This window comes from Astyanax mexicanus, chromosome 10 (assembly GCF_023375975.1).
Source record: "Astyanax mexicanus isolate ESR-SI-001 chromosome 10, AstMex3_surface, whole genome shotgun sequence".
Classification (NCBI taxonomy): Eukaryota; Metazoa; Chordata; class Actinopteri; order Characiformes; family Acestrorhamphidae; genus Astyanax; species Astyanax mexicanus.
The window spans coordinates 11115144-11127834 of record NC_064417.1 but is presented as its reverse complement, the minus strand read 5'-3'; the positions used below and the strand labels follow the sequence as shown (position 1 = coordinate 11127834).

The window sequence follows — 12691 nt, the reverse complement described above, 5'->3', positions numbered from 1 at the left end:
TATTGAACACAACATGTTAACATTCACAGTGCAGGGTGGAAAAAGTATATAAAACTCTAGGCTAATGACTTTTCTAAGAGCTAATTGGAACCAGGATGTGATGAGATTGGATGTGTTGGTTAAAGCTGTCCTACCCTATAAAAACACACACCAGTTTTGAGTTTGTTGTTCCTAAGAAGCACTGCTTTTGAATCATGCCTCGCACAAAAGATCTCTCAGAGGACCTACTGTACATTCAGGAACTGTTGACTTGTATGAAGCTGGAAAGGGTTACAAAAGTATCTCTAAAAGCCTTGATGTTCATGTGTTCACAGTAAGACAGGCGGTCTACAAATGGAGAAAGTTCAGCACTGTTGCTATGCTCCCTAGGTGTGGTCGTCCTGTAAAGATGACCGCAAGAGTACAGTGCAGAATGATCAATGAGGTGAGGAGGAATCCTAGAGTGTCAGCTAAAAACTTACAGAAATTACTGTCACATGCTAACATTTTTGTTGACAAATCTACAAAAAGGAAAAACATTAAACAAGAATGGAGTTCATCAGAGAACACCACAGAGGAAGTCACTACTGTCCAAAAAAACATTGCTGCAAGTTTGAAGTTTGCAAAAGAGCACCTGGATGTTCCACAGCAGTACTGGCAAAATATACTGTGGCCAGATGGAACCAAAATTAAGTTGTTTGGAAGTAACACACAACGTTTGTGTGTGGAAAAAAGGCACAGCACACCCTCATCAAAACCTCATCCTAACTGTGAAATATGGTGGAGGGGGCATCATGGTTTGGGGCTGCTTTGCTGCCTCAGGGTCTGGAAGGATTGCTGTCAACAACGGAAAAATGAATTACAAAGTTTACCAAGACATTTTGCAGGAAAACTTAAGACCATCTGTCCACCAACTGAAGCTCAACAGAAGATGGATAACAGGACAAACGACCTAAAACATAGAAATAAATCAAGAACCGAATGTCTTCAACAGAAGAAAAAACGCCTTCTGGAGAGTCCTGATCTCAACCCAATTGAGATTCTTCCTGACTGTTCTGCAGGTCTGATCTGCAACTACAGGAATCATTTGGTTAAGGTTTTTGCTGCCAAAGGAGGGTCAACCAGTTATTAAATCCAAAGGTTCACATACTTTCCCTCCCTCACTGTGAATATTAACATGTTGTGTTCAATAAAACCATGCAAACATATATTTTTGTGTGGTATTAGTTCAAGCAGACTGGGTTTGTCTATTCTTGTGACTTAGATGAAGATCAGAACACATTTAATGACCCATTTGTGCAGAAATCCAAGTAATCCCAAAGGGTTGACATACTTTTCCTCCAACTGTATCCTGTAGTATTTGCATAACCTATTTACAATGGGTTACATTTTGTTTATTATTTAAATTAATTCTAATAAAACTTAAATTCCAAACAAAGTTGGGAAACTGTGTAAAATGTAAATAAAAAAGAATGCAATTCCAATCTCATAACACCCATATTTTATTTATAATACAATAAAATAAATATCAGATGTAAAGTAAGCTTTACCATTTCATAAAAAAGTTAGCTCCTTTAGAATAGAATTTGATGGCAGCAACACCTCTTAAAAGGTTGGGACAGAGCTATGTCTACTGTTGTGTAGCATCACCTCTTCTTTGAACAGCTGCGTGTAGAGTTTTTGATAGAGAATTTTCAATTTTGCAACCCCATACATTGGCTGAAAGAAGATGGCATTGTTTCTGGATCATGTTAACATTTGTGTTCACAGACAGTTAACTGTGTTCACAGACAGTGATTTCCTGAGTTCCTGAGACCATGCGGTGGTTTCTTGTCGATTTGTTCACAGAAATGTCTCCAGATTCTAGCAAACACTAGCAAAACGCAAAACTAGAAAAGAGTCAATCAGGATGGATAAGGAGAGAGTATTTCTCTCCAGCGCACCTGTTACGTTTATTTAAACCAAAGCAAGCAAACTTAATTCAATGCATCCTAACAGAGCCGACTGATATCATAATACATAATTTTTTTAGGGATGAAAAAGTGTGATTAATGTCAGAATACTGTTGCGGTTAATCAGATTTTTAAACTTCTATTGTGATTAATTAAACTACTGTTTATTTCTGTTGTCAGATAAAATTCACCATCTAAAACACAGTGCAGACTCTTAACCATACTTAACCATCGTACAGGAACATTTTGTGGCTCATGTCATCTAAAGATTTTTAAAGTCAAATTATCTGTTGTCTCTGAGGTCTGTAGTACCTCCATAGAGACTACACCTTTTTTAGCACCACCCTTCAGCAAGTTATATATATATATATATATATACTGTTTATGAATGAGACCCACAACAGCCCAGCCAATAAAAAAAAACTTGTTTACATAAATCAGTATTACAGGTACAGTGTGTTTAAGTGTAAGAGATATACAGAGGTTGAAGTAGAAATGAATGAGTATTTACTTATAACTCACACAGGCTGTGAGGCTGATAGTGGAGCTGAGGGTGGAGAATGTGGGATATATGTTCTTTATATCTCTACACTGGACAGAGATGCTGAAAACAGAATTTCTTCAAATGAATGTGTTTTCAATTTTTATTTATTGCAGATCTACAGCATTTAAAACACTGTGAGTGAAGGGATTTGCAGTCGGGGGGTCTGGGCTTGTGGGAAGGGGGTGTAGGGAGGTGTTGATGGTGATGCAGGATGTTCAGAAGCTCTCTCTGCCAATTGAACTGGCACCATATCTCTCCCTGATACATTCACTCAGCCTATACAGTACAGCACAATAATACAGTACTGTTTACTCAGAATATGAAATATATTGACAGTATTTCCATTTATTCTATTAGGAGGGACATTCTAGTGCTAAAACTGCACTTTAAGAGATTTAAATGTGTTTCAGAGCAGCTATTAGGTCCTCTTGCTCGGGGGGTGGGGTGGAGACTTCGCTCTAATTCTTATCCCATATGGAAACAAAATATACGGACATGTACTCATACATTTTAAACACATTTCAAACCCACTGCATGTATTGCAAAATGTATTGCCTATAAAGAAAACATATTTTAAAATATGATACTTACATGGGAAATGTCAAAAAATAGATATCTGCAGCATAAATTAAAGAGACAAAAACACAGCAAAGATGCAGCTGGAGTATTTGATATGTTTTTTTAAACTAAGAGGTAAAACAATTATAAATATATATATATTATATTATATATATATATATATATATATATATATATATATATATATACACACACCATATTATTTTTTTTCCATATGGGATTTAACTAGTTACATTCAATCAAAAACAAGGCAACAGCAACGCTATAATTGAATCCTCCTCCGTTGGACCACACCCAACTGCAGAATGCTGTGTTCAGTCTTGGGCATTAGCCATTGGGAACCATGCTAGAATTGACCGGTCCACAGTTCTGCCATCGAAATACTAACAAGCACTTCAAATGTGACATTTAGCAGCAGCCCCCCAGACCAAGCTTAAGGCAAATGTTACACTACACTCAAGCACATGTTCTCCAAGTTGAAGTTCTTTCATTTGACTTCACGTTCATATGATTTGTGCAGGAATTATTATTAATTTATTTTTTGCTAAATGACATATGTTAATAATGGGGTTACTATCAGAATTAATGCATAAAAAGTATATTACAGTGGTATAAAAAGTATGGGCATCCCTGATCATTTTCATGATTATCCTTTATAAATCATTCAGACCAGCAATTCCAGTAAAATATATCATATAGCAGATGAACACAGTGATATTTGAGAAGTGAAATGAAGTAAATAGGATTTACAAAAAATTGAGCAATAATTCTTTGAACAAAATTAGGCAGTTGCGCATCCTTGTCATTTTTTAAAATTTGAATAGCTTTAACACTTATTATCGGAACACAAAATTTGTTTGGTAAGCTCATTGACCCTTGACCTACATACACAGACGTATCTAATTATAAGAAAGGGTTAAAGGAGAGCTCCGGTGTGAAATAGACTTTGGGTTTAGTAAAACATAATAAAGAGTACTAACCTTTGTTGAATAGCACACCTCCGCTCTCCTACAGCTTTCTGAGGTCCAGCAATTTTGTGCAGTTTGTCCAAACAGGCTAGAATGGGATTTAACGAGGCATATTTTGCCCCTGCAGGTAAATCGCTTTTTACACTGCTATCCAGGCTCAGAGTAGATCCACACCTCATTGGTAGAATCCAAACAGCCCTGATATTTAAAATGAGGTATTAAGAACTTTAAACGTGAACAAGAAGTTTATTAAAAAACACTGTTTACAAAATGTAGAGTGTAACCTACATCTCTAGGTGCTGCCATCTTAAAGTAAAGTCATGAGCAGTACAGTGACGAGCATGTAATGTTGATTGAAGTACATGCTGGATACATGAAGACGTGGCCGGAATGTGTGCTGTGCTCGGACTGCATCTTTAGCCGACATAACATAGGAGAAGGCGAAGGTAAAAGAAGACAGAATGGTTCGTGTTTTTTTGTCTTTATGTGCAATATTGTGTGCTCACTACTCTACTGATCATGACTTTACTTTAAGATGGAGATGTAGGTTACACTACGTGTTGTAAACAGTGTTTCTTAATTAACTTCTCGTGTACTTTTAAAGTTCCTAATATCTCGTTTTAAATGTCAGGGCTCTTTGGATTCTACCAAGGAGGTGTGTAGCTACTTTAAGCCTGGATAACGGTGTAAAAAGTGATTTTTTTTCTGCACAAGCAAAATATGCTAGCCTGTTTGGAAAAAACACACAAAATAGCTTGATCTCAGAAATCTGCGGGAAATAGTGGCGGGCTATTCAACAAAGGTTAGTACTCTATCATGTTTTACTAAATCCAAAGTCAATTTCACACAGTAGTTCTCATTTAAGGTGGCAAAGTTTTATTCTCTTAGTATGTTCTCTGAAGTGTGGTAACATGGAAGCCTCAAAACGTCTCTCAAATGACCTGAAAACAAAGTGTCCAACATCATTGTTTAGTGGAAGGATACAAAAAATTTCAGAGATTTCAGCTGTCAGTTTCCACTGTGAGGAAGATAGTGAGGAAATGGAAGACCACAGGCACAGCTCTAGTTAAGATCCGAAGAGACAAAATCTCAGATAAGAAGAGGAGAAGGATGATGAGAACAGTCATAGTTAACCTTCAGTTCAGCTCCAAAGATCTACAGCATCATCCTGCTGCAGATGGCGTCACTGTGCATCATTCAACTATTCAGTGCACTTTGCACAAGGAGAAGCTGTATGGGAGAGTAATGCAGAAGAAGCCTTTTCTGTTCACACGCCACAAACAGAGCCGCTTGAGGTATGCTAAATAACATTTGTATAAGACAGTTAAATTTTGGAATAAGGTTCTGTGAAGTGATGACTGTGGGGTCATATGAATTTTTGTCAATATCAGCAGATTCTTGAGAACAACGTTTAAGAATCAGTGGGAAATCCGGGGCTGGATACGCCAAGAAGACAATGACCCTAAACACTAAACACTGCTCTAAATCTACTAAAGCATTAATTCAGAGGAACAAGTACAACATTCTGGAATGGTCATCTCTGTCCCCAGACCTGAATATTATTGTAAATCTGTGATGTGATTTAAAGCGGGCTGTTCATGAACTGACTGAACTGAAGGTGTTGTGTAAAGAAGAATGGTCCAAAATACCCTCAGCCAGAAGCCAGACTCTCATTGGAAGCAATAGGAAGCGTTCAGAGGTTGTTATTTCTGCAAAAGGAGGATCTTCTAAAAATATATATAAATTTTCTGTTGTGGTGCCCAAATTTATGCACCTGCCTAATTTTGTTTTTATAATTATTGCACGCTTTCTGTAAATCCTAGAAACTTAATTTCTTTTGTCAAATGTCACTGTGTTTATCTGCTATATGATATATTTAACTGACATTGCTGATCTAAACAACCAATTATTTATGAAGGAAAATCATAAAAAACATCAGGGGTGCCCAAACTTTTTCATACCACTGTATTCGATATCTTGCCATTGTTTTCATGCTCGGCCGTATTAAAAAATGTGTGCGCATAAAATGTTGATATGCCCAACTTCAGGTAGGCTTTTCTGATCAATCTGACACCACATGAATGCAGCATTAGTTGGCTAGACAGAGAGCATACTAGCTTGATTAGTTAGCTAGTAAAAATGTTGGTGAGGTGGTGAAAGCTGAGTTTATGTGTAGTTCTGTAAGCAAAATGTAGCTTTTAAACCACTTCTGATGTGTGTTAGCTAGTTATCTAGTTAAAAAGCTCACACAGATGTAGAGGTAGGTAACCCTAATCCTCCAATTGAATGGTAAAATACTGTTTGTATCAGTTGCACACTGCACTCAAACAGACAGTGATTGGGATTGTAGTTAATACCTGAGTTTATGAGATGAGATTTTAGCTTGACCTTTTATGTTTTCATAAATTTTTATTAGGATCTTATTTTTTTTTTTTTTAATACTCCAAAGCTTAGATGATAAAACTGAATGAATTTAGTTTGATATATTTCACAGTGTTTGATGTTTTTGGAGTGATACAGTATTTACTAGAAAACCATCTGGTATATACTATCTTCCAATCAGAACTCAAACACAGCCTAAGTCTGGTCTTAATACTTCACTCCAAACAAAACTAGACTATATATCATACCCAAAACAGGTAAAACAGTACCTCCAGCCCTAGTTGAACTCCTTTCAGTGCTATACAGAATGGGGTTCTTCAATAAGGTTCATACAAGAGGGACCACAGTTCAGAATGGAACACACACAAAGAATCATTTTAAAAGGAACTCAGATGGTTCTGTGAGCTGCCATGATAATTCTTTATAAACCATTGTCTTTGTTGAAGAACCCCTGCAGAACTGATCAGACTTTACTCCTAAGGAGTCATTCTCATTACAGGTCTGGTAAGCCTGGGTCTGTAGGGCTGTAGCTACATGCAACTGAATGCTTTAGCTTTGGGGAAGGGATTACGGCCCAGAGGCGTGTTAAGGAGAAGCCCAACGCAGCACAGATCTTTAGTCAGTCCCTTAGATTGCTCCACCTCCTGGGTAGTGATGTGGGGCGTGACTGTGGGTGTATCAGGGGCGTGGCTTTTCTCTTTTGGGCGTGTTGTTGATGATGTCAAGGCTCCGACGACTAGAGGAAACAACATCAGCAACAAACTTTGTGCACTCTGCACAAACGTCCTTCAGACTACAGCCAGCAGCATATAGATAGGGAAACTCCTCATCCACAGAGCGCCGAGAGAGAGAGCGCAGAGACCTGAGAGATGAGAGATGAGAGAGAGAGAGAGAGAAAGATGAACTTAATCTAAGTGATGTTTTTCTAATTGTTGTTACAAAAAAACTCCAAAATGGAAACTCTACAAGAAACCCTTTCTAAATGTTTGTGAATATTAGAGTCCAGAAATTTTATTTCAAGTAATTTAAAGCATTTTATTGGTTTACTCAGGATCAGAAAAAATAATTGCCTTATTCGCATTATGTCAAATGTGAAAAATGAGATAAAGGCTTAAATCAAGCAAAGATTTCCTTATTTTTTGGCTTAAAAAGTGATTATGAGAACTGGGAATGTTGCTGCCCATTGCTATTTAATGCGAGAATTTCTTCCATATGGTGTTCCCCCACTGTTGTGAGATCAGTACAGCAACTAAATTCTACAGTTAGCTTAGCGGTTGCTCTGCTAGTTTGAGAGAGAGCGAGGCTAACATGGGGGCACCCTGTCACTTTCACTGTGCTTCAGGAAGCCACAGAGCCGAGCCGCATCCAAAGGAACAGCAGCTCTTGCGTAAGCCCCACTGCAGCTTTGGGATGGGGGGGGGGGGGGGGGTAATTACATAAGAATGCTTAGGGATCTCTGAGAGAGACAGTTATTAGGCTGAGTGTCCTCATTAAGGCCTGCCTGTCCCTACTTCCCCACACATTAGTGCTCACTCAGAGCTCCTGATCAGACAGGCGGGACTCACTTGTACACCTCGCTGCGGTGGCTGTGGCTCCTGGGGCTGCTGTGGAAACCCACAGCGTAGACTGGAATATGGGCCATCTTTTTAGCCGGCATCTTCATCTGAGACAGGAGAGAGAAAATCAACCAGGGTTATGCTTCACATGTAAACTTTAAAATAGTGAACAATCGGAGGATAATAGCAGGTGCTACTTCTATTCTATTCTAGGTATTTCCTTTGTGCCCTCAAACTATGAGGCTAATGCAGATAACAAAATGCTGCTACAGTATTTAGATCTGCTCTGTACTTTAGTCCCTGTTCTAGATAAGTATAGTAAGTCATAGAATATTAGAAACCGCTTTATTAAGTCTTTTCTGAACTACACACAGTCTGAGGCAGGCCTGTTAAGATACCTGTTTTTTTTTAAGGACATTATATTGCCACAAAATTATTTTATGCCAATAGTTGTAATGTTTTTTTGTAGAATTGTAAAATAAAAAACATACATATATAAAATAAAAACTGTTTTTAAATAAAGCTGACATTCCGGCTTAACCACACTAATGGGAAATCTCTTCAGGAACTCAGGAGTTCAGACCTGATTCTGGTTTTGGAGTCACAGATCAGAGGATTTTTAATTATTGTGCTGATAGAGCTGAGTGCTGGTGTGCTGTACTCTCTGGGTGTATCAGTTAAATGTGAGGCTCGTTATTTTAACATGCTTTATAGCATCTCAGCCTAAAGTTGAGTCAAATAAAATAAATATCTGACTGACTGATAATATTTTTTAGCGCAATACACAGAATAATCACACATGATGTGCACAATGTGCCCAGAACCATCCTGTTTTTTTTATTACAACTAATGATAGCAACTTCTTTATTGAACAGTTTGTGTTGTGCGTGTGTAGAGTTGATCATTGTTGCCAGCTTTGTGAGTTTCTTACCAAATTAAACAACTTTTCCGACCCCTTTGGCGAGTTATTAAAGAAACGACTAGTGACAAATCTAGCAACTTTTTGTACAATGCTAAAGCTACTTTCACAGATTTAAATCACCAAATTTGTCAGTGAGCCAGAGGCAAAGCTGATATTGTGATTTTCAGTGCATTAATATTTACAGTGGCAAAAAGTTTGGGCACCCCTGATAATTTGACTTTGTTTATAGAATTATTGCACACTTACTGTAAATCATATAAACTTTATTTCACTTCTCAAATATCACTGTGTTCACCTGCTATGTGATATATTTAACTGAAATTTCTGATCTGAACAACCAATGATTTATAAAGGAAAATCATGAAAATTTCAGGGGTGCACAAACCTTTTCATACCCCTGTATATACATTTAGCTGTTCTTTTGTTGAATTAATCTGTATCCTATACAAAGATAAAGAGACTGGAAAGACTGATCCCTTGTGACACTTAGCAGTAAATAAATATATTGTGAGGGCATCACAAATATGCATAAATATGCAAATTAGCTTTTCACATCATATAGTGACTTTTAGCGACTTTTAAGCAGGCTGTAGCATTTTACTCTGAATAAAGCTGACACAAATTTCTCACCTCTTTTAGAGAGCAGACGAGAGAACCGAGAAGAGCAACCTGTTTAAAATAAGTGTTTCTGCTAAAGTACATGTAAATAAACACAAGCTGTATATAGGGGGGGGTCAAAATTCATCATCAGTCATTCATTTATTGAACAATAATTCAATGACGTGGTTATTATGACAGGCCTGGACTGAGGAGTGTGTCTGATGATTTAGACCTACACATAGCACCATGCTAACTGATAAGGTTTTATTCTATATTAGGGTGACCAGATGTTCTCAATGTAAAAACAAAACTCAGACTGAAGAATGATTCTGTCAAACGTTCAATTTAAGAGAGAGACAATGTGGTCAGCTGTTTATCAAAAATGCAGCACAGCAACTTCTGAAGAATTCAAGTTAATCTGCCAAACCACACACACACACACACACACACACAAAATGTGCAATTTAAAGGTTAGGGAAAACAGTCTGACTCATAACTCAACTGCCAGGAAACAACCAAACATGCATACACACACACACACAAACTTTGTTTTAAAGTGAAGGTATTATCACTTTACTGACTGCTGGTTTGTATATACTATATTACAATCACAAATAAAACAGAAGAGACATTAAAAGAACACACCTTAGCACTGCAGGAGTCACACACAGCCCTGTGAAAAAGAGTGCATTAATAATAATAATAATAATAATAATAATAATAAGCACATTTTCTTCTAATGGTGAATAAGAAGGTTGATTAAATAGACTTCAATATATTTTGAAACAACAGAAGTGCATCATTATTATCAAATTCTTGTCATTATTACTACTACTACTACTACTACTACTACCACTAATAATAATAATAATAATAATGATGTTGTGGTGAGTGGGAATGGAGAGAGTAAAAGTGAAACTAAAACTAAATCAAATGACCTGCTGACCTTTTACACAGAAGGCAGGTGGAAGGCCAAGAAAACAGAGGAAATTTTATCTGACAGCAGCAGCACACCTACAACACAGACACACACACACACACACACACATTAGATATAGAGTGGGGGACAGTAGCATTAACTGTATGCGAGTGTGAGTGAGTGTGTGTATGTGTGTGTGTTTATTTGTAAAAGTGTGTGTGTGTGTGTGTGTGTGTGTGTGACCTTGCCCCTCCTCAGGTTGTTGTACAGCTCTTTATTCTGGAGAAATTTCTCCATCTCAGCCTTCACCAGCACACGCCGCACACTGATGACCTCCTCAACCGTTAAAGCCAAACTCTCCACCGGGTGGCTGAACTCCTCCTGAGAGACATGAAACAATACTGTATTTTTAAAGCCTGATGTGTGGTGTATGTAAAGCCCTGTTGTATATTATACTATTATTACTATATTCATTATTAAGACTTGCACTAATTGCTGAAGCAAGTCAGTCTCACTTTACAGCAAATACTAGGGACACCCCCCCAGCAGAGAGCTAGAGGCAGGCTAGTTGCTAGCGGCTCTGAAATAACGATGGCAATAGCTGTAGCATTTAAATGCAGTCCATGGTCTAAACTAGTGTTTACTGCTAACACTAGAATAATTTGAGTTTTTTCTGATTGTATTTTACTTTGCAATAAACAAACATTTTTTCTGTTACAGTTGTATGCTGTGCTCAACAATCTTGGATGGAGTAAATAGGGAGGAACAGTAGCGCAACAGTAAACATTTACCCTCCGCCTCAATCACACCAACCAAGGGTTCTATAGTGAACCATCAGACCAAAAAAAAAAAAAACACTTTCCATCAGGAAGTCAGCCATTTTAGCTGGAACACATGTCACATGTTCATTGTGTTTTGATGGGCTTATTATCTGTAAAAATTATGAAACTGCACAGGTCTACAGATGAATAGAACATCAATTAATCTTTCGTATACATCTGTGTCATTGCCTCTGTAGCTCCAATTGTGCTTTCAATGCATGTTTGAAAGCTAAATTACAGTTTTTTAACATTTTAGAAATATTGGTTGGCTACAAACAACTACAATGAAGTAGAAATATTTTCAGAACACAGTAGCACAGAAATGCATGAAATTTGGTCACTGGTCATACTCTATTTTTAATATTGCTATGAGTGATTCAGTCTAGCAGAAAATTGGCCATTTTAAAACCTGTGCATTTTTTAAATCCTAGAAAATCAATTGCAACACTTAATATTTGGAAGAAATTAAATATAAAAAGCAAAGAAATACCTCAAAACAAGCAGAAAATGGCAGACAGTTAATTGACTTGAGATGTCACACCATTTTTTTATGTGGTTGCCACAGTCTTCAAGCAATTCTCTGGATTTTGTGTATTTTCTACAGATTTTTCATGAACCCTTTCAAACTACTTAGAGACTTCACTAGATATCTCTGAAATAAAAGTGATAAACTGCAGACACATGTGATAAAATGAAATGATAGAATAATAGGTATCTCAATCAAGAACATAACTGTAGGTAGTTAATATACTCGAGGTGCAAAACTAGACAAAATTCAAAATGTCAGGACACAGTTTGTCAGACATTCATTAAATTAACCTTTTGTTGGATTGTTTAATGAACTAGTTAACTAGTATAATAACTGTATTAATTTTGGTTCCCAAGCCCAGTTCTGTTCTTCACAATGTGTTTACAAACAATTTCAAACTCCTCCTACACACACCATTTGATGTTTTAAAAAATTTGGTAGGAGTAAACTTATATGATAATAAAAATATGAAGGATTAGATGATATGTCAAGGACACAGTGGCATAAATTTACTTGAGACAGCATACCAAAACAGGAATTTTATAGATCTCTGTGATGCTTAGTTTTATTATACTTAAATCATTCACGGTTACCAATGTATCAATTAATTACACATATATGGTTATGAGAAGGTATAGGAGCACCTATATAAAGTCATGTTGACATGTTTATTTTGTGTTTACACCATGAGTTATTGTTTATTAACAAGGAATTATTCAGTAATCAACTGGATTTCTGGAGTATCCACTATAAATGATTGGGTATCCATTATGAATTATTCAGTTTCCAGACAGTGTTTACAGTGGACCACAGTAAAGAGCTAACCATCCACTGGCGGCTGCTGAGTGGTCCTGAAACTTCACTGCTTTCCTCCAACACACTGAGAGAGTGACGAGGAGAAGACGGAGGAATCCAGCCAATCACAGGGTAGGAGGCTGCA

The 12691-nt window shown here is 37.1% G+C and overlaps 1 protein-coding gene across 2 annotated transcripts in view; it reads right to left on the bottom strand.

Annotated features, from left to right (window-relative positions):
* Positions 1-4675: 4675 nt before the first annotated feature.
* Positions 4676-12691, bottom strand: part of spire2 (spire-type actin nucleation factor 2) — a 70357-nt gene continuing 62341 nt past the window's right edge. For both annotated transcript variants that reach the window (XM_049483974.1, XM_049483973.1), the window contains exons 11-16: positions 12577-12686; positions 10645-10782; positions 10429-10496; positions 10128-10155; positions 7970-8067; positions 4676-7266 (exon numbers count right to left, since the gene is read on the bottom strand). In XM_049483974.1, the coding sequence (XP_049339931.1) occupies positions 7083-7266; positions 7970-8067; positions 10128-10155; positions 10429-10496; positions 10645-10782; positions 12577-12686 (626 nt within the window). In that variant the 3' untranslated portion in view covers positions 4676-7082. The remainder of the gene's footprint in view (positions 7267-7969; positions 8068-10127; positions 10156-10428; positions 10497-10644; positions 10783-12576; positions 12687-12691) is intronic.